Consider the following 23,801-nt stretch of genomic DNA (forward strand, 5'->3'; position numbering starts at 1 on the left):
TAATCTTCACAATACAACTTGACCTTGAAAAGGGGTGTCTTGGAATAAATTTTCAAAAAAAAAGCGTGATGATGCGATGAACTAGTGAAAAGCAATGAAAATAGTTCATTGCAAGAATATCCAGTGTTTATTAACACCTTCAGGAATATTGAACAAAACTTCTGGTTGCCACTACGATCACAGACCTACAACACAAATATGTATACATTAAACTTCAAATGCACGCATTACAAATTTGGAGGATAGATGCAGGGCTGTAACTGGGAGGGTGGAGAGACAGGCTGGTGTAGTGTCTTGTGCTCTGGATTAGAGGGGGAGGGCACCAAATTCACCCTTTATAACTGCTCCTTCTACATTACATGGGTGTGCCAAAATGTGTGCTTGCCCCATTTGAGAAAGTATCTAGTTGCGGTGCTAGATAGATATAGATGGCACCACCTACTGAACACAAAACACACCAAATGCTGGGCACATTGTTAAGTTTCTCCAACACAAATCTGACATGGCTCCCATATTCAGGTGTGAAAATATGTGGTAGTTAAATGGTAACAGATCCAGGTAGGGAAAATAAAATAATTTTACCAGGCATATCAAAGTATGAATAGGGGATCAGAAGATAAGTGTTTGCGAAAGGAGAGAGAAAATCTAATTTGCTTTAAATTTGATCAGAAGATATGGAAATTGCTAAGATTTTCTTAACTAAATGAATCAAAAGGGAATTTATAGATTGATTTATTAGTAAATATATAAATGTGTGCCTCCAACTGTTAATTAAAGTGGATCCTGTTTATAACATTTTTCAAAAAACTGTAACAAAAACGTTGTAAATAGGAAAACACTTTAAACTGGAAATCTTAATGAGAATTACTTATTGTTAGGACCACAAAAATAAGTTGTACCAAGTGTAAAAATGTTCTAAATGGAAGAAACGTTATAAGCAGGATCAACTGTATATGTTTTAGATTTATTACATATTGGGGAATTCCATACATTAAATTCTCATTGCTAATAAGCTTCTTTGCAAGCCTTTCCTACTAGTAGACAATGAAAGTAAATTAACCTTTGGATAGAACACATGCTTTTAGAAATGAATTATACTTGATTCACAGATACCTGCTTCTCCTACCCAGAACATCACGCACTGCTCAGTCTCAACGAAGAAATATAAGCAGGTGATCAAAGACCTGGGGCATGCTGGAAGAAAATTCATAGAGATACCAGCGAACTATTGGGGGGGGGGCATAATTTTATTCAAGATAAATTTTTTTTGAGAGGGACTCACTTTCACTCAAAAAGGATAGAGATTTTTCTAATAACCTGGGTACCGGGACCCAGTTAAATTAGAGTAGAGGGGCATCTCTGGTGAGTGATAAATTTTTGTAATATTTTCTAGTTTTGTTTGTTTGTTAATTTTCATAATAGAATGACCAAGGAATCCTGGGCAAAATGTGTTGATGAATTTGTCACAGCTACCATTGTTGAGGCTTTCTTTCTTTCAAACCGAGCACAACTCAGGTCTATTATCATTTATGGGTGATTTACTACCTAGTTAGTTGTGCCGGAAGTGTAACTGCGTGTGTACCTAGCAGTCTGAATGTGTATGTAGTGTTGTGTTTGATTTTTCAGTGCTGCCATCTATATTTCAGAAGTGAAGTGAGTGATGTGTTATGATTGAATTACATTTGTACTGTTTGTAGGTCTTTTGCTCTCTGTGGCAAGACTTTTTAAAGGGGAGATCGGCTCGCATTCGTGCCTTGAAGTTGGGAACCGGTTGCAGTCACAGGAGATGAAATGGCTGTGCATGAAAAACTGAAGTGTGAAGTTCACCATAGTCACGGGGGGCAGAAGGCTAGCAGGGATTTCTCGACAACGTTGAGTCAAAAACCCTGATGGAGTTGATATTGGCCCTAAATCCAGTCCTCGATTGGTGGGGGTAATTTCGACGAAGTCCGGTGGGCCCTGCTCAGTCAAAGCCACTTATCTTCACCTCCACGTCGGGGCCCCCTGGGATCTTGTATGCTAAAGCAACAAGACTCGAACGAAGAAAGTGGTAGCTTCTCCCTTGTGCGATCAGAAGAACTGGAGGAACTCTGTGGGGGATGGAATGGGGTCTCAGAGGATGTCTGCAGTAGAGGGTACAGGTGAAAAACTGGGTTTAGCGTTTCCTGGGCCGCCAGGTAGTACAAGGGCCCGAACCCTGTCTAGCCAACGGGGAGGCTGCCCTATCAACTGGTGTATAATCCCGCTCGTCCTGTATTTCCAGGTGGCACCTGGGTGGGGTAATGCTCGACGATGCGGGGGGCTCTCCCGAGGTCACTATTGCATGAAGGAATCTGGGGTCAGCTCTAGGAAATCTCCCTCTGAGGAAACCCAGGGATACTGGTCGCACAATCTCTCTACAAACTGACCATGAATTTGGAAAATAAGGAAAAAAGAGAAAAAAACGCTGGATGCCAATCCCCAAAGCATCTAACCCCTGCACCAGGAGGAGAGGTGGAAGCGAGAGTGAAAACGAGAGCCGAAGCACGTGCGGAAGCATCAGCGGAAGCACGTGTGGAAACACCCGTGGAAGCACAAGCGGAAGCCAGGAACCCTGCTGTAGAGGGAAATCAACTTCTCTCGGCCAACGAGAAGAAGAAAACCAAAAAGAAACGCCAAAGAGAAAGGCGTAACCTGGAGAAAGCTCTGGCAAATGTGACCTTGGCAGAGGATGATGCAAGGAATGAGAAGGCCATTACGCCTGGACCCTCAGGAATTGCATCGGGCACTGCAGAGGCCTCACAGACAAAAGGGGCCATTCCTCGCAAGCGTCGAAGAGTCCCTGGCGACACGCCAGAATCAAATTTCAAGAAGCCTTGCAAGGACTCTTCCTACAGCAAGGCTACAAAGAAAGGCATCACCCTCAGGGTCCAGGCTAAGGATCCAGAAAGGAAACTGACTCCAGCTGATGTGTCCCACATTACCAACTCGGTGGAGGACCAGATTCTGGAGGACACTGGGGGTATTTACCCTCACGTTGATCGAACCATCTTTGGGGAGGAAGGTCTTCACATTATATGCAGAGACCAGACCACCCTGGGGTGGTTGAAAACAGTAATCAACGGTTTACCACCTCCACCAAACGTTGATGGTCATACCGGGTACCTTGCCCTAGGACCTGGTGATAGACCACCAATGAAAAAATTCTTTGTCTGGATTCCTGGAGATAGGGATCCTAACAAATCCCTTAAACTGCTCAGTAAATGCAATGAAGACCTGGTGTCTGGCCAACTTCACCTGCGAGCTGTCATCCCGGGAAATGGGGGTAATACCTTGGTGATCGGGGTGGAGCAAGCGATGGTGGAGTGGCTTTCCACTAGATCTTTCACTGTGCATTGTGGCTTGAGTGCTGTCACATTCAGGGAGCCATCTCGACAGCACAGGCCAACAATTTCTACTCAACGGCCTGAGAAGCCAACACCTCCCCAGGCAGAAGAACGGTCAGCACCCGCTGATGAAACGGGGTCTACATCCAGACCCTTAGATGCAAATAAGGACAATGACCCAGAGATGGAAGTGGCGTTGGACCTGGAGTATAACACCGGGTCCGACTCTGATCTATCCTAGGACATCTCTGCAACCTCCTCGGTTAAACCTATACACCGAGTGGTATTATTTTACCCACTGGTAAGTAATTTTGTAACATACCTTGCCAATGTTATTTAGGCAGATAAATTTACAACATAGCAAGGCTGCATCCTACAACCTTGCAGCTTCTTTTCGCAACCATAATCATTTTGTAGCTCTGATTCAAGAACCATGGGTCAGAAACGGGATGATTATGGGCCGTCTACCCAACTCCCAACTCTTCGTTAAGAAAGGAACGGGGTTTCATCCAAGAGCATGTGTATACCTTGCCAAAAGTATCCATGCCTGGGCACTGCCACAATTCACATCAGAAGACGTTGTTGCAGTTCTGATTAAGGGCAAGGGACTAAACAAGAATCGCCTTATTATGATTTGCTCAGTCTATATGGCCTATGATCTCAAAATTCCGCAAATGTTCTGTGAACTGGTGGAATACTGCGAACATCACAATATAAGTATGATATTTGGATGTGATGCCAATGCTCACCACACAGCGTGGGGCAGCTCAGACATAAATCAAAGAGGAGAAACATTACTGGAGCTCCTCATGAAAACCAATCTGGTTTGGGCTAACCAGGGGCACACACCGACTTTCCGTACATGCAATCGGGAAGAAGTTATTGATCTGACCCTGGTCTCAATAGATATTGCAAACACGATCAAGAGATGGAGGGTCAGTGATGAACCCTCCTTATCTGATCATATGTTCATAAACTTCTATTACGAAGCAACATTTACTCCCACTTTTTTTCGGAATTTTAAGAACACAAACTGGGATCTTTTTAATAGAAACCTGGAAAGCCAGCTCAACACTCTCGCCAACTCCTGTGACGAGATCTTAACAGTAGATGACTTGGATCACCATGCTGCCATTCTGACAGAGGTGATCAGGAACTCAGCGAATCAGGCGTGTCCACTCAAGCCTGACAAATCTAAAGTCTACTCAAAAAATTGGTGGACTAAAGATCTTGAACTCCTCCGTAAAGAAACGAGGAAGGCACACAGGAAGGCTGTTAGGACTAAACTTGAATCAAATTGGACTTACTATAAGGAAGTCCAACGAAAGTTCAAGAAAGAAATCAGAAAAGTGAAAAATAGTTCTTGGAAGAAGTTCTGTACAGAGATGAATTCACTGTCAGAAACTGCCAAGGTTACCAAATTGATCAAAAACAATTCCTATGATAAAATTAATGTTATAGAACGACCAGATGGTAACTATACTGCCAGCCCAGTGGAGACGCTGGAATGTCTTCTGGACTATCACCTAGGTGGACCAACGGAACCAGACTGTGGTGTACAGGCTACGCCCATCCTGGAACCAGTAGACACCTCAATAGCCAACATGATAGTTGAATATGACAAATGTACCGAAGCCTTGAGGGGATTTTCTCCCTTCAAGTCACCAGGCACAGATGGAATATATCCTATCTTTTTACAAAAAGGATGGAAAGTTATAGGCATTGAGCTGATTCGCCTCTTCAAAGCCAGCCTAGTTTTGGGATATATACCAAAAGTATGGAAGAGCTCCAGAGGTGTCTTCCTACCAAAACCAGGAAAAGACACTTATTATAAATCATCATCCTTCAGAATGATTACATTATCTTCTTTCCAGTTAAAGTTACTGGAAAAACTGATACTCTGGCATCTTCAAGAGATTCCTCTCTTAATGGGTAAGATTAATGTGAACCAGCATGGTTTTAATACAGGGTTTTCCACTGACTCTGCTCTTCATCAACTGATTTGGAGAATTGAAAACACAATTATCAATGGACAATTTGCTGTTGGTATTTTTCTGGACATCGTTGGAGCCTTTGACAATGTTACTTTTGACTCTGTATGTAAGGCACTAATAGATTTTAACATTCCACCTATGTTAACTAGATGGATTGATCATATGCTCAGGAACCGAACAATCACTGCTCATGTTCTTGATGCCCAAGCTGAAAGAGCTATCAGAAGAGGATGTCCGCAAGGAGGAATCCTTTCTCCCTTTCTATGGAACATGGTCTTCAGCTCCCTGATCTCTGATCTAATGAAAGGACCAGGGTATACACAGGCATATGCAGACGACTTAGTCGTGCTCATTCAAGGGCATGATTTATCCACAATGAGGATTCTTGCTCAACAAATTTTAAACTCTGTCAGCAGATGGGGTGACAAACACCAACTAACATTTTCCACGGAAAAAACCAGAATTGTGATTTTAACATGGAACAGAAAATGGGAAATTGGAAACTTAACCCTCAAGGGACAAGAATTAACCATATGTGACAGAGTGAAATACCTTGGATGTCACTTGGATTCTAAGCTCTCCTGGAAATCCCATATTCATGAACGAGCTAAACGGGCCACTAATATACTTATGCTGTGCAAAAGAATTATTGGTAAAGCCTGGGGTTTAAACCCTAAAACCACTCAGTGGATTTATACTGCCATAGCACGCCCAATGCTGAGCTATGGTTGTGTGGTATGGCACCAGGTGTTATCAAAGACCTCTTATGAAACTGTCTTGCAAAAAGTGCAAAGACTAGCTTGCATTCTTATCACGGGAGCCTTACCCAGCTCTCCCTCCATCGCCCTTGAAACTACTCTTAAGATACCACCTCTGAGATGGTACCTACAAGGAGAAGCGTTTAAAACTATGTATAGGATGGAAAGAAATGGTACATGGTGCAATCGACCATATATGGGATACAAACCTTCTTTCAAGAATCATCTTGACAGCTGTCTACTGGGAAAAGCGGAGATACCCTCTCTACTAATGCCAAAAGACTCCTGTTCCAAAACAAAAAATTTTACTAAATGCTTCACTATCCACATACTCAGGAGAAATGAAGTTGCCCATATAATTGATAGCATCTCAACAGGAGTTATTGAATGTTACACCGATGGCTCTAGGATTACTGATACTGGGGCTGGAGCAATTTTCCGCATCTTTGGAGTGGATCACGACTACCATAAGATACATTTGTATCTAGGCAAAACGTCGACGGTCTTTCAAGCTGAAGTATTAGCAATAGCCATACTGGCTGAAAGTCTGATTACCAAAGGGTATCATGGAAAACAAATTGTTATCTTCTCTGACAGCCAAGCAGCACTATTGGCTCTTGACAACTTCCTCAAGTTTCAACTGTGTGTAAAATACTGCACTGACATGCTGAATAACTTGGCCGCATTGAGCAACAACATCAACCTTTACTGGGTTCCTGGTCACGTAAATTTCCAGGGAAATGAACTCGCAGACCAGATAGCCAAAGAGGCAGCGAACATGAAGCTATCTGGTCCTGAACCTTTCTATCCTGTTTCGATGTCAACCATCAAAGGAGATGTCAAACAATGGATAGAAGACAAACACATGCGGCAATGGAACTCAAGGCAGGACTGCAGACAGGCCAAGCTGGCCTTGGGAACCCATCCGAATATTGCTAAAAAACTTATCTCATTGAACAGGAAACAAATTCGACAGGTTATACAGATCATCACTGGTCATGCTAACCTAGCGAAACACCTACACAACTGTAGTTATACAGATTCACCTATTTGTCCTGCGTGTGGAGAAGAAGACGAAACTCCACTCCACTATGTGGGACGATGTCCCGCCTTCTCCATCCCGAGAAGGAACTACTTCGGTGATCATCAGGTGACTCTAAGTGAAGTTGTGAATGCTCCCAGCATTTACAACTTGGTAAATTTTCTAAATTACACTAAACACCTAAATTCATGGTGAGTTTCAATTCTGCTTTAACTTGAACTTTCATGCATTACTATTTAATAACCTCATGTTGAGTTCTCAGCCATATCCCTGAGACCTTCTCTGCTCCTTTTCTAAAAGGGCACCGCAGACAGGAGCAGCCTCAAATTCTCTGACATGGCTTTACTGGTTGCGGTTCTCCTTAATGTCCCATACAGAGACCCAATACAATGTGGTAATAGACACCATAACTCTCGTCCCCGGAGCAGTCACCAAACTCTGGGTATTTCCACAGAATAATATCTTTCTTCATTCTTACATGACCTACAACTCATGTTGAACCACTTGGTGCTAGAGCAATGGGCAAAATTTGCCTAAGCTCTTCCCCTATGGGACGCCAAATGATGATGATGATCACCATAGTCACCTACTGATACACCGTCTTTGTGGCCGACATAAAAGACTAAAGACTAGAGCATCATCGGAGTGGACTTTCTGAGGAAACATGGATTTTACATGGACATGACGAATGACCAAGTGCACACGCTGAAAGAACACATCACCCTACTCAGATGTGGTCGCAACAAAGTTCTTCCACGGAAAGTGATGTCCATTCCAGAAGCAGAAAAAAATTCATTCTCAATAAGGACAAGAGTGTGGCGGGATCAGAACTGGTTTCTCTTGACAGGTAGATGGCACGAAGATAGAGATCCAGCATCATAAGCGAGCAAGGCATTGGAATGCCGCTGCCCTGTCAAGAAGGTAGTGTTTGCAGAACTGTCATCGTTGCCTCAAGGCTAAAGAGAGGTACACACATGTGAACCCTTTAGTGAGACATATAACATCTCAAGTTTCAAGTGACGATCCATAAGGTAATGAGAACCCCCGGTAGGCCCAACTAGAAGATCCTGACATAAGACCAATAATGGACTTGAAAGAATCTGCCGGGGAAACAAACCAACATTGCAAAACGTTGCCTATTCCAGTCCAAGCACCAAAAGATAGAACACATCACCCTACTCAGATGTGGTCGCAACAAAGTTCTTCCACGGAAAGTGATGTCCATTCCAGAAGCATTCCTTCCTTGGGCACTATGAGAATCCCTGGAAATTAGAAATGGCATGCTTCAGCGCAAATGGGAGTCAAAGGACGGAAAGACATTCAGGTGGCACCTCATTCTACCAAGAGGCCGTGTGAAAGTGGTTTTGAACAAGCTGCATGGAAGCCGGACTGTTGGACATTTTGGCATAATCAAGATGCTGCAAAAGGTTTGGGAGCAATTCCATTGGAACAAGTCCAGGACTGATACAGAAAAGTGATGCAAGAACTGTGGCACTTGCGACATTCGAAAAGGACCACCAAAGAGTACCCATGCTCATCTTCAATGCTACAACATTGGTGTTCCATTTGCAAGAATAGCCCTGGAATTCCTCGGACCAGAACCCATGATGGTCACAAGTACATACTTGTGGTGATTGATGGACTCGCCAAATCAGCGAAAAACTTGGTAAGTTTGGCAACAACTCCAATGACTTGGCTACGTCATATTACAAAGAGAAATTTTTAGAAAGAAAAGGAAAGAATGGGATCTTGCGAGAATGGTAGAGAAATTTCTTGACCTGTGTAAAAGTGCAGCCAAAGCGAAACTGACTAATTGAGAGAGAAGTGAAACTGAGTAGTTGAGAGAGAAGACATACTCTTGTGTGCGTTAATGAGAAACCAACTTTCAGAGGTTCGCTGTTTAATGTGTATAGGCAGATCTCCGCTTGTGAACACATGTACATATAACTGTTCTGTAAAATAAATCTGTTGTCTTTCAAATCGCTTTGTCTTTGCCATCTCGAGTGCTTGTGAGAGACATTGTCTGGAACAACATATATTTCAAAGAAATTAGATAACTCTCTTTTGAATAGACTAATGATAAATTTATAAATTTCTATTTTTAGCATCTTTAAATTATCATGGTAGTCTGTATTTCTAAGCTTTAAAGAGTGCCTCACAGGTTTCCCTAATTCCATACTTTATTCAATTTGGATGACTTGTTTCCTTTGGATTCATCAGAAGTATTGTCTAACATTGAAAGCAGCAATTTAACTCTGTTTTTCTTGCTTTAATTTTTGATATTACTATCACTGGCAGCATAATCAACAGAAGATTTTAAGCCAAAATTTACTTTTCACTTTTAATCAAAAAATTTCTGGGAGAAATTTTTTTTGGTTCACCTGAAAATTCTATATACAGCAACCCCCAAGGTCATGTGATAGGTGGGACTAGTGTTTCCAAATACGCATCTAGATGTATGATTCATGAATCAAAATTCAATTTTACTTCTCAAATTTTGTTGACAAGTGAAAATGTTCCTTCAAATTCTAAGTATTTTTTTAATAGTTGTTTTTCACTGATGCTTTGGAAAATAACCTGTTGTTTGGTAAAAAATTTGAATCAAAACAAAGATAACAATTTCTGAAATATATTACTGGCATTTCAACTGCATATTGCCCAAATTTGTAGCCAAAAGCTTGCTGTACATAAAGGGGTTAAATATTTTGAAACGTGAAAAGTAATGGTATATAGTTTCCAAAAAGTAAACTCAGATATTATTACCAAACGATTACATATTTTCAATGTTCATATTTAAAATAAGGAATTCTTACTTAGTTATTATAGAAGCACAAGCTTGGCGAACTCTAAAATCTTCATCTCCCAAAAGAGGAACAAGAATATTTTTAAGAAATTTATTTTGAGATCCTTTATTTTGTAGAAGGGCCACATCAGAGTTCTTCATAACTTCTACAAAGTGAATGATAGGGAACTTCAGTTCAGCTATCAAATCCAGAAGTTCAACCTGAAAAATTGAGCAAAATACTTTAATCACTTTTAACTCTTCAAGGAAGATTAACTGCAGCAAGTAAAGCACAGAGACAAAAAAATCTGAAGCAGATTTACTATACTTTAGAATGAAAAGAATTTAGGTTCCAAGGAGCCATTCAAATGTTACGTAAGCACCAAAGGAAGAAGGGGGTTTTGTGTGCCCTTCAAACTAGGGTTGTAAAATTTGCTCCCCAGGCTGGGTTTTTTTGTGGAATGTTGTTTCTTTTCGAAGAAAATGTGTTGCTTGCAGGTTAAAATTTTTGTTTGAGGTTAGTTTATGTATTCCAAAAACTGCTGCATAGTGCAGTGTTTAGAATATGTATATTTTGAAATATTTTTAAATGATTTTTTTAGGAACAAAAATGTGATAATAAATCATTTCTTGGAATCACACACTTTTTTATAATTCTTTCTGACTACCTTTTTTTATGTAAGCATTTAGGTACGAGATTCACATATTAAAATATGTTACAAGAAACCGCAAACAGAAAATGTAACTATGGAACTTAGTTTAACAAATATACCTGATATGTATTATGTGATAAGCATATCCACAGAAATTCAGAAATTATTGCTTATTTTTAATAGACATTAACTTTTCACACACACACAAATCCTTGTACAAATAAATTGAAGCCTCTTGTAAACCAATATGTAAACTGAATCTTCATTCAAACAATATTTACGTGTTTGCATTAGTTTTAAGTTTTATACAGGTACATGAGACTTTCATAACTGAAATATCAAGAGACCAAAATATCATTATCTCATAACAAAAAGAAAATTATTTTGTGGGATTCTTGAATTGAACATTGGTAACAAACACCTTCCAGTGAAACAGAACAAAAACTATGATTTTTCTCCGAAAATAAGACATAACCAGAAAATAAGCCTTAGTCTGATTTTTCAAGATGCTCATAATATAACCCCGAAAATTTGCCTGTTAAAATCATCAGCCAGATGAAAGCATTCTGTAGACCTGCTGTTATACATGACAGGTTTTCTTTTATAAAGTGATATTAATATACAATAATGTTATTGACATTTGTATTTAATGATAATTCAAGTAAAACTGTAGTTTTAAGTTCTCAAAAATTGCTAATTTGGACAAGTGGAAAACACTTCCAGAGTAATGAATCCTCAGAATGACTGTGCTATCTCCTCTTAACCAGATCATTTTTTAATTATTACTGCTCCTTTAAAAATATTTCAGAATTTAATTTAATGAAGTAGGGATATTCTTCAACAGTGAGGAATTCAAGAAAAAAAGAAGCACAAGATTTTAGCTCCTGAAAGTTTGGGTTTGATTAAAAAAAAAAACTTTATGGTTTTGGTTACATAGCTAAAGGTTTTATTATTAATGTATCAGTACACTTTTGGATACATTTTCTGCAGGGTTTGAAAAATTTGGGTAAAAAAATTTCATGCACCACCCTGATTTCGCAGAATTTTCATTATCCAAATTCATTCATTTTACCACAAACAATTTTCTTGCTGCAGTTCTACATACAACTCAAGTTTCAGATACAATTATGCAGAAGTGGGTGTGTTTGTGTGTGAACAATTATTCTCTTATAATATGGTCAATTTTATTAATCAAATACATAGTTTAACATGCAGCAAAAATTCATATTCAGACATAATATAAGATGTGCACATAAAGGATGTACATTAGGGTGGGTTGGGAAAAAAAAAATTCAAATCGCTATAGTGCGGAAAAGTAGCCTCCTTTAATAAAAAGAAAAATAACGTAAAAAAATTTAAAATCGATTGACATCATTTGGTCGCGCATCGTACTTGAAGTTTATGAAAATTGACGAAATTGAACATTTTTCTTAATTTTTTTTATTATTACTTAAAATTGAACGATCAACACGCAAATTTTGTTATGCTTATTTTATGGTTCAATGAAGTAAAATAAATTAAAACACCATTGATATTTCAATGTTTATTGGTCGTGCAATGTGTTCAAAAAACTGGAATTGACCAAACTTTTGCAAGCTTCATTGTGCAACTCTTTGCATGCTTTGTCAGAACAAAATGACCCAGAACTTACCCCGATGAGGTGGCTGCACATCGAGTTTCATCCACACCCCTATCCAATCAACCATCCAAAGTAGGAGAGAGTGTAATTTACATTACAGTTACCAAAATTGACTAGGATTTAGTGGTTTACGGTTTCTTCTATTGTCCCGTTTAAAGTCTGACTTTTGGGAGAAATTAGGCATGATTAATTTTGATAACAGCTTAGATATGGTGCAGCTATCTCTAGCTTCATCTCCACATGCTTTAGTTGAGGATTCGGTAGTAAGTCAGGCACATCTCTCGACTAGCTGAGTGGGACTGGAGCACATGTGAATTGCACATGAGAAGACCACTACAGGGGATCATGTGTCTACTCCATTTCAATTAATTGCCTTTTCGTCATATTTTTTAGCATATGGTGCACCCACAGGGCCAAAATCTTTTTCTGGGTCCATTGGATAACAGCTTAATTGGTTTGAAAAGCTCACTGTGGTGGAGTACGAGATATACTGTGGTCAAATAATCATGAGATTATTTGATTCTGGAAGTAGCCAGAAAGATGCTGAGCAAAGACCAGCAGTACTGTATTTATTAGACATATCCAAAGCAATAAAGTCGAGACATTGTCCAGAGGATTTGCCAATTTGAGATACTCTGTCACGGTCCCACATCAAAAATAAAAAGTACTTTAGTGATGCGCTAAACATGTTTTTCTAACATTGCGGTATTTATTGTACAACTTACTTCAAGTTGTTAATCCAGTAATTGAACGCAATGCGTTATTTGCACACCCTGAAAATTTACTATTGGCTATAATAATTAATGACAGAGAACACATTTGAGAGCGATTGGGTATAAAAGAATTTTAAAAGCGAAAAAATCCGCCTCTGAATAAAAAACTATTGAACACTTCATGCAAAGCTTAATTGCATTAGCCTAGCTTAATTGTTATCATTTTCTGTTACATTTTTAATTTTCTCACCTTTCTTTTCTCTGATCCCTTGATTAACCAGCTGGACTACCGACTGGAGTTTTTCCGGCATGACCGCGCCCTTCTGAGCATTGAGCTTACATTTCTAATGTGAAAGAGCCTGGTTGTGCTCAGTTTGTTCTGTTTAGTTCAGACACTTCATGCTACCAAAAATTAGCTTTAAAGCTATCAATTACCTTAAAATTATTTGCTAGAATACTGGCCTGTTGCTATCGTCCCTTAATGCTATCGAACATATGCAATGATGATGATATATTCAATTCCGACACTAACTGCAGAGCCATCAAAAAGTTTCCCTGTCACACTCGGACAGACCAGAAATGTGTCAAACCCGTTACAGAGGCCTCAACTAAAGTATGTAGACATGAAGCTAGGAGATGGCTACATCAGATCTACACTATTATCAAGATCAGTTATGCCTGATTTCTCCTAATTGTCAGATTTTGAATGTGTCAATTTTGGTAAATAGTTTTTAAATATAATGTCAATCACACACACACTCCTACTTTGGACGATTAATTGGATAGGGTCTAGGTGGAACTCAACATGCAGCCACCTCATTGTGGTAAGTTCTGGGTCATTTTCTTCAGACAAACCAGGCGAATAGCTGCACAATGAAACTTGAAACAGTTTGGTCAATTCCAGTCTTTCGAACACATTGTATGACTAATACACATTGAAATATTAATGATGTTTTAATTTATTTTATTTTATTGAACCATGAAATAGACATTGAAAACTTCTGCGTGTCGATTGTTCAATTTTAAGTAATATTAAAAAAATTAAGAAAAATGTTCAATTTCGTCAGTTTCCATAAATTTCAAGTACTATTCGCAACCAGAAGATATCAACCGATTTAAAATTTTTTTTACGTCGTTTCTCTTCTTATTCAAAGAGGCAACTTTTCCGCACTATAGTAAGTTGAAAATAAAAACTTCATTTTTTTCAACCCCCCCTAATGTGCATACATGTTTAAGTTACATATTTTGAGGTTGTAGAAAAAGTAAATTAAATTTTCCCCATTTTGCCCAAAAAACCTGGGTTTTTTACAACCCTGCTTCAAACCGGGTACTATCACAATTTGAAATAACAATGTTTTAAAAAATTGAGAAAAAACACAGTATATATGTACACACAATATCCTACTCCAGCGATCGCTTAATCCGTCTAAAGAAAGAGTATGCACCATAAATTTCTCCTGTGGGGGCAAACACTGTCATAATATCAAGTATTAAAAAAATATACTAATAAGCAAAAATATTACACCGCGTGTAAGGTTTCCCCCATTGGGAAGGAGCATAATGAGATTAGAAAGCTTGGGTTGGGGGGGGGGGGAAGGCCCTCGACAGAGAAGAGGAAGGAAGCTTGGTGTGTTTTCAGTTAGTTAGAGAGTGGCTCCTGTGGACTCAGGAGGTCATTTCAAAGGCTCGCTGTAAGTTTTAATAGCATAATGTTTATTTTGAAAATTTATGATTAAACTAAGTATTATATAAAAAAGTGGCAGGATGTGCTTATGATTGTGGCAATCAGTCATTGAAAAAGAACCTGACATTGTGGTGCCAGCAGTGCGGTCAGTACAACTACACTGAATGAAAAGAAATATAAACTGACTATTTTTGTGTGAAGGTGATTGCAGGAATAAATCACCATTAAGCAGTTGACAGCAAAGAAGAATCAGGACTGATCAATTGGCATAGCTGATCACAAATTGGGTGGTCACCAGTGTCTCAAGGCATCGGAATATATGAAAGCTGGACCATCGGCAGAAACGGACGAGCATCAGGACTTTCACCTATACTGAGGAGGTGAGTGGTCATGTTTTCTTTGTTTGTTAGGCAAAACCGAACTATTTCCGTACTGTAATTTCATTCTATACTGATTTTAAAAAAGAAAAATATTAAAAAATGGCCATCTTTGCCACAGGAAGACAAGAGGACCTGCTGATTTTAGCAGATGAGTTACGGGTGGAAGTCCCCAAAGATGCATAGATTGTGGATTTGAATGAGCGAATCATGAAGAGCCCTCATTATGAATCAGAATTTTTGAAAGCATTACTAAATAGTATTATCGATGAAAGAACACAGCGAGAAGCAAGAAACCACGAATTAGAGGTAGAAAGAGTGAAACATAATGAAAGACGTGGAACACGTGGCAATAATGATTTTATTGAGTATTTGAATTTAATGGTGTAATACCAGAGGTGGCGGAAAACATAGAGGATTGGCCTTTTTTCTTTCATCAAGCAGAAACTATGTTCAAGTTGTATGAGGTCCCGGAGGAATACCATCGGAAAGTTATACTATGTACTATGAAGGGGAAGGCTGGGTGCATAAGTATGAGCCAGGCAGAACCCGATTTAAATGATTACAACAGAATCAAACAGATGATTTTGAATGAATTTCAAATCACTTCCATTGAACATAAAAAGACGCTAGATACAATGAAAAGGAAAGCTGAGGAAACGTGTAGTGAATATGCGGTCAGGGTGGAAACAGCTGTAGATTTATACCTAAAGCCGAGGGAAGTTGAATCACTGTCGATCTAGCAATAATGGAGGTCGATATCATCCTTATTCTAGAAATTGTAATGCAGTAAAAAATGAAATTGGCTGTGTTGGTATCGTTTAATTTCAAGACAAGACAACTATAGTTGAGGAACAGGAGGAATGGGAATAGGAACAGGGCGAAACACACTTATAAGTGCATTTTGCCCTGTTCCTATAGATCAAAAAATGAGTCAAGCCATCAGAAGTAGCTGCAGCTTCTGGAAGTATGGTTTTAATTCACAGGCTTTAAGTGAAAGACCAATTAAATAAGGCTGAATATATTTGGTAGATTCAGGTTTTCTCAGATTATTTATGAGTAAAGAAACTACTGTCAGCACATTTGATCTTTACACTGCGAATGGAACATGTGTAAAAACATATGGTGTCAAACTGCTCACTTAAGATTTGGGATTAAGCTGTACATTGCAGTAGCCATTTATAATTGCCGATGTTAGCAAACCTATTATAGGGGCTGACTTTTTTACAGTATTTTGGCTTTCTAGTTAACATTAGAAAATAAAACTTAATTGACCCTTTGGCAAATCTTGTGTCTCATGGTCGTCCAGTTTAGATGGCATTCAGGCAGTAAAGACATCTCGGACAAATCGTGTATGTCAATCTTTTGCTCAAGTATAAAGAGATCACAAAGTTAAATTCTGCACCTTGAAATACTGTAGATCACAACATATTACATTTTATACCTACCGTAGGCACTCCTGTTCCAAAGCATGAAGATTAAATCCTGCACAGTTGAATATAGCCAAGCAAGTACTCGATAATATGCTAGATAAGGGTATTTGTAAGACATCAAAAAGTAACTGGGCCAGCCCTTTACATGATTCCTAAGGGTTTGTCTGATTGGCAACCAACGGGTGACTACAAAGCTTTGAACTGCATTACTGTGCCCCAGATAAGCACAATGTAACATGCGATCATGCATATGATCAATGGAAAGTGCATATTTTCTAAAATTGATTTGATTCGCACCTACTATCAAAAAAAAAAAAAAAAATCCTGTTAATCCAACTAATACACCTAAGACTGCCATAATAACACCATGTGGGTTATTTGAATTTCCATATCTAAATTTTGGCCTCTGTCAGGAGCACAAACTTTTCAAAGATTTATCAATGAGGTTATACATGGCTCGGACTATGTTTTTCATACATTGACGATATTTTGGTTACTAGAGAGAATCCTGAACAGCATAGGCAGCATTTGGAAGAATTTTTCAAAAGTTTATTGAAATATGGCATCATAACTAATGAATCTAAATGTGATTTAGCAAAGAGCAAATTGAATTTTCAGGTCAAAATGATCCATAAAAACAGTTGTTTTTCCACTACAAAAAATTTGATGTACCTTGATTGATCTTGAATTTTGAACCTTGAATATTCTCAAACCTAGTGATATTAGCTAACTCTAACAATTTTGAGGATGATAAATTTCTATCACCATTTCATTCCAGAAAGTGTGGTCATTCTTTCACCCTTAAATAAGTTACTGGTTGGGATGAGAAAGGATGACAATGACAAGCATATAATTGTGTGGAATTTGGAACTATAAAAAGTTTTGAAAAGGCGAAAAATGCCACAGCGGAGACATCTTTATTGTATCATTTTTCAGCAAATGCTAAAATGGCTTTCGTCACTAATTGCAGTGGTTTTGTGATGGATGTAGTAATACATGAAGTAATGCCTGATGACCCATAACTTGGGTCAAATAACTCTTGGTTATTTTTCAAAAAGTTGTCACTCATGCAATGCAATTATTTCACTTCTGATAGGGAATTGCTTTCTGCATATTCAACAATTCAGTATTTTAGGTATTTGTTGGATACAAGACCCTTCACATAATTGGTAGGCCAGAAACTTCGGTAATTTGCATTTCAGCAAAAACAGAATAAATTCTCACCTTGTAGGCTAAAGCAACTTGACTTCATTCCACAGTTTACCACAGATATTCAGACACCACTTGTTCAAATGTCTTGAAAATTTGTGTCTCTCTCAGCACTGAGCAGGGTTGGCAGGTTTTTGACAGTTGAAACTGTCACATCAAAAACTTCAAATATTGCTTTTCAGTATAAAAATTCCCATTGGAAAACACAAGTTAATTGCATGTAACATTTAAAGTGACTATGTTATACAAAGAATAAATATTTAATATGATTGTAAAATAATTTTCTACTCTCCTTCCCCCCCCCCCCCACAGAATTATTTTGGACAATTATATATATATATATATATATATATATATATATATATGGGTTTTTTTCTTATAAAATATACAATTTGAATAAAGCATAGCATAAACACTGAAGAGGAAACTATGGAATGATTTGACATTCTCTGATTCAAGATGATTCTTGACCTTCTAAAATTTCTTCAACTGCTTATGTACTATAAGCCATCTGCTGTACTTTTTTTATAACAAATAAGTGTTGAAAAAAGTTTATTACATCATATATGTAATGTTTATTTCTGTTATTATTAAATTATCTAGATAATCACTGAGATACTCTTATTGTGCATAACATTGAAATATATCTAGCAATCAAAATACTAAATTGTAGGACTAAAATGTCATTTAATTTCGCAATGCTAGCTTGTATATTATGCTTAAGAAACTCCTGTAACTTATCCTTATTCAAACTTGGTTATTCTATCTTTTGTACTACGATATGGTATATTTACTATCATTTACAATGCAATGGTTTTCCAATTGAAGCTGTATTTAAATAATCTTTGGGTATCAAGTCCTGGAAGCTCTGCTTTGGTTCAAAATACTCTTTAAAACTCTGTGAATTTATACAGCCTGAGTTAAAAAATTTTTAGGTGAAAATAAATGAGTTTAATTAATGTATTAACAGATGCTACATGAGAGTTTTTATTCAATATAAAATTTTGGGCAGATCAGTAAATTTAAAATATCAAAATTAGATTGTTTTTCTCAGTAATTATAATTCTGAATATAAAACCCTTTAATCTATATAAAAGTAAGCATTTTGTTATTTAACTTATCTATCAGGTTAAAAAAACCTATTTGACAATATGACAATACGTTTTTGACTGTTTTAATACTGATGTAGTTTCTGAAATCACAAACCTAACCCTGATGCCCTATCATACACATTTTCAATAAGCAGCTCTATTCCGCTTAGCAAATTGAACACAGGTAATGAGTAGCTAAGATAAATAAACCATAAAATTATATTTTATATGTTCTAGACTCTTATGTTGAAAAATTTAAAATCGCAAATTATAGTTAATATTTTGTTTTAATTCTGTAATAAATTAATGTTTAAAAATAAAATATTGTAATATGCAAAAAAGTAAGTTTTCATTATGTTATATACCTATAATTGTGTTCAAAACATTATCCAGAAGCATTCATTTAGGTTTTCGAAGGTTTTTAATGGTTTAAACCAGTTTTTGATGCTTTTCGTAGCAAAAACCCAACCCTGCCACTGAGGTGTTACATGTTTTAACAAGAGGATTTCTTATCAAAATGATTCAAAAATTTTTATGGTACAAAATATGGGTAAATTTTGATGATTTTATAACAAGTTGCATGTTGTTGAAGTTAAAATTCTAAAAAACTACGTATATTAAAATCCTAAAAGCTCTCATTAAACTGTATAAAAATACAGTCTGCACTCGTTATTGATCCTCACCATCCCGTTGAAAACAGACATTATATTAGAAGGTTGTTATATCCAAAAAAAACATACAGGCTATTCTTTATATGAAAACATTTGGGACTTATCCTACCAGTCGTTGTAATGGAATGGTCGCTATAACATTCGCCCTGTTCCTATTCCGTTCCTCCTGTTCCACAACTATAGTTGTATTGTCTTGAAATCGAAACGATACCAACACAGACAATTTCATTTTTTACTGCATTACAATTTCTAGAATAAGGACGACATCAACCTCCATTATTGCTAGATCGACAGTGATTCAACTTCCCTTGAATCACTGTCTACTGGTATAAATCTACAGCTGTTTCCACCCTGACCGCATATTCACTACACATTTCCTCCGCTTTCCTTTTCATCGTATCTAGCTTCTTTTTATGTTCAATGGCTATAACAAGCATAGACTGTATTTACAAAATTTGAGATAAAAAATTGAGGACGTGAAATGAATAGTAAATTTTTAAATGCTCCTTAAAGGCAGGGGATTGTTCCCGTAGGAAAGCAAAGATCATGCGGCAACATCCTTTTAACATGTCACATGCTATCCTTGTATTCAATGTTGCTTCCATCACAGCTTGATGCATTGGAGTTCCTTATATGGTAACATTAACACTACCTGTGTTTTTTTCACCACATGTTTATTGTGTATTTTATACACAAATATTTTCAAAAATAAAAAAATAAATCTGAATTTAAAATTTGAAGGCATATTTTTACTCTGAAGAAATTTAGAAGAATAAAAATGAATTGTGAGGGGAAAATATTCATCTAGATGTGTAATGATGAACACTGATGATTATAATCATTAGTTTGTAATTATCAATTCAACTTATACCTATTTGATCAGCAAAGGAACAGAAATTGCCTATAGATTACCATTTTTTTCCTAACCAACTGATTCCTCAACAGAAACAGAAGAAAAGCTTATCAGAAAAAAAGTAAATGACATAAATTAACTTACCTTAGTAAGCCAGTAAGCACTGTTTGGAATAGAGAAAAGTGTGTTGAGAATAGGATGAGCCACATGTGCATGTACTGATTGCAAAATACCATTGACACACTGTTTCAGAGCTGTCAGCCCCAGTTTTGAAGCCATTGATGAACTATCTTTAATTATCTCAATAATTTTGCTAACTAATCTTTGGAAAGATAATGCTTCCACTAAGGGAGAGAAGAAGTAAGAGTTTTATGTAACAAACTTGAGTATGTGAAAGAAAAATTTCAGTTTATGACTAACATCTCTTCTTTTCACACAAGATTTGTTTCTAAATCTAATAACAAATAACTTCTAAAAATATACTGAGAAATTTTCAAACCAATACTTCCTTAAATATTAAATGGTTATTTTCCATTAAAAAAACAAAAATCTGTAGTTAATTCAAATTTTGGATAATTCATACTTTTACGAACTCTTCAGTTTTCTATCTAATTTAATGTTAAAATTAGTTGTTAAATTCAAAATTTATTTTAAAAATTTCGGATAATTTGAAGTTGGAGGGGAAAAAATCATGATTTCAGTATGAGCAAATGCAGATAAATGGGAAAATCCACTAGCAGTTAGATGTCGCTTCTCTCGACAATTATTCAATTTTCATTATCCAGAGCTATTGTCTGCTGACCAATTGCTTAACCAGTCAACTGTCCAATTAATTTCTCCGAGCGTTACCCGCAGTGCCCACTTTTTTTTGAAGATGCGTGTGCTTTTTCCCATTTTTCCCTTTTCTTGCAAGTTTGAAATATTAAAATATTTTTTATAGCATATTTTTTAATAGCTCGAATGTGTCAAGACATAATATGACACCCCAAAAGTGGGGAGGGGTGGTCATAATGTCCTGTGACTAAAAGAAATGCTGTTGATGGATTTATGTGGAATCATAGTAGTTGAACCATTGCTAAAAAATATATGAGTAATAAAACAGATGCATCTTCGCAAGGGAGTCGGAAATTGAAACAAAAACAATGGGGATGCAGCTTTGCAAAGCATGACAAAGATAATAGCGATAATAATCTCAGACCTTGAAATATAATTGTCAGCTCCATCTAGTGATGAGATAATAAAGTAGAAGGACGGCTGTACAGAGATGGTAGCACATGTATGACAAATTATTTAGTCATATCTGTGAAAAAGACAGAAAAGTCTGTATGTCGGCAAATGCCGTCGTAGGCAACACCATTACGTATATCAGCGACGGCAAATGCCGTCTTAACTACTTGACTGGTGAAAAAGACCGAAAAAAGTCCGCGCGTCGGCAACTGCCGTCGTAGGCACCAACATTACGTATGGCAGCGACCGCAAACGCCGTCGTAACCACTTGACTGGTTAAACAGTAAATATTAAAAAATTGAAGTTAAGCAATTCTGAAGTTTCTGAATTTAGATTTACAATAAGTGCCATTTTTTTAGTCCAATAAGTCCACGATATGGGGGAAGGTCCTGTCCTTTCGGCAGAAAACCAATATCTTACAGATGTTGAAAGGTCCTGACAAGCAAAGAAAAAAAAGTTCTTTGTTCATCCCGACTAAATAGCTTTTAATAGCTTTTTTGCCCCATCCATATAATGTCTACCCCCATGTAGGGTGACTACATAATGACATTGTTCTTTTCGGTTGCTACCTCAACTCCAAGGCAAAAAAAAGTAGAAAAGAAACCTGAGAGAAAATGAACCCGGATCCTCGTGATGCGAGTCCGTCACTATGACCACTCGACCACCACAGCGACAGCAGTAATGACTGCTATCTTCAGACTCTTGGTAGTGTTGTAAACAAATTATTCTAGGATCATTTGCGAATGAAAAAGAATGATTGCAATGAAAATAGGATGTTGGAAATAAACTTGGAAAATTTATGACAAGTCACTGCAAGACAGCAAGGTCGTCACTTAGGTGAAAAATTCAAGGGATGGGATGAACTCAGTTCAGTGATAGCTGTGTGATTCAGTCTTTAACAATGCGGTACAAGCAGGCTACATGAACAAGAAGTGCTCATTCTAGGAAATCACAGGTTTTATGGAAATATAGACACTAAAAATTGAATTATTAATTTGTAGATTTGTTTTGTTCATAATATTCTTCGAAATGCTTAACATTAGAAATTTTAGAAAACGAGAAGCAAGTTACTTCAGCTCCTGAAAGTTTGGGTCAGATTAAAAACCAAAAAAAAATCCCCAACGGTACTGGCTACATAGCTGAAGCTTTTATTTTTGATCGATCAGAATACTTTTGGATACATTTCTTTCTACAGGGGTTGAAAAATTTGAAAAAAATAATTTAGGCACCAGCCAGATTTCTTTTATAATACCAGCATGGTATTTTTTTCTCAAGAAGAATGGTCCTGAATAATATTTATTCACCTTTTCTAAGACTTCATGACCCCTTTTCATATTAAAAGACACACACTGCCATGAAATTAGAAAATTTTATATCATCCTTAGGCCGGTGTTACACTGTAAAAGTTTGATAAAATCCCTTTTATAAAACTTGAAAAATCTAACCAATGAGGTTATTGGTTAAATTCTAGAAAATGCCACCGGTGACCTTATTGGCTGCATTTTTCAAGTTTTATAAAAGGACTTTTACCAAACTTTTATAGTGTAATGTCGGCCTTAGACTCTAACCTAAATATTAGATACAGAAAATTTCAAGTGCCAATGATGATGATTTTCCAGTCGCCATGGTGACTTAAGGCATGATAAATCCCAGATGCGCTGTCTTTTCATTTATAAATATTGCATTACTTTTCAAATTGAAGTGTAAATAATTTAGGATCAATATTTTCAAAAAATTATGAAATCCTATTCTATTTTTCTTCATTAATCATCAAACTATGTAAGTAGTTCAAAATATACCACTCTGTATGTCCAAAAGAAAAATGTTTTTCCCTCAAATTGCTAATGACGAGTGATTCAGCAGCCTACTGAGCTGTTATCACCTATCTGCTGATCATCTAATCATGTTAGAAAGAATTCAAGGGTTAAATTGACATTTTCAAGTGTTGCTTGAAAAGAATAATGTATATTACAGCAAATACTATATAATTGTATTGTATTATATAGGTGTACTATAAAAGTAATTGTAAATGCAATAAGATGTCTAAAAGTGGAATTAAAACTACAATTTTTTATCACAGAATAGAAACATTAAAAAAAAACTTGTAAGCGTTCACTAATTACCTAGCTTTTTTTTCTTAATTTTTAATTTAACTCATCATGATTGAAATTTCATTAAAAAAATTGGTTTATATTACCACGAACAATGTTTTCGCCACAGTTTCACATACAACTCAAGGTTCAGATATTACTCAGAAGTAGGTATGCACGTATGAACAATTATTACCCAATAGGAATATCAATTTTATTA

The 23,801-nt window shown here is 36.9% G+C and overlaps 1 protein-coding gene across 1 annotated transcript in view; it reads right to left on the reverse strand.

Moving 5' to 3' along the window:
- Positions 1 to 23,801, reverse strand: part of htt (huntingtin) — a 441,906-nt gene that overhangs the window by 297,285 nt on the left and 120,820 nt on the right. Inside the window, exons 14-15 of the mRNA XM_089233919.1 lie at positions 20,409 to 20,608; positions 9,973 to 10,163 (exon numbers count right to left, since the gene is read on the reverse strand). Coding sequence (XP_089090045.1) covers positions 9,973 to 10,163; positions 20,409 to 20,608 — 391 coding nt within the window. The remainder of the gene's footprint in view (positions 1 to 9,972; positions 10,164 to 20,408; positions 20,609 to 23,801) is intronic.

The sequence above is a fragment of the Pholcus phalangioides genome, unplaced genomic scaffold (assembly GCF_987345545.1).
Source record: "Pholcus phalangioides strain wild (caught in Gottingen) unplaced genomic scaffold, Ppha-v1.0 ptg000007l_1, whole genome shotgun sequence".
NCBI classification, from domain to species: domain Eukaryota; kingdom Metazoa; phylum Arthropoda; class Arachnida; order Araneae; family Pholcidae; genus Pholcus; species Pholcus phalangioides.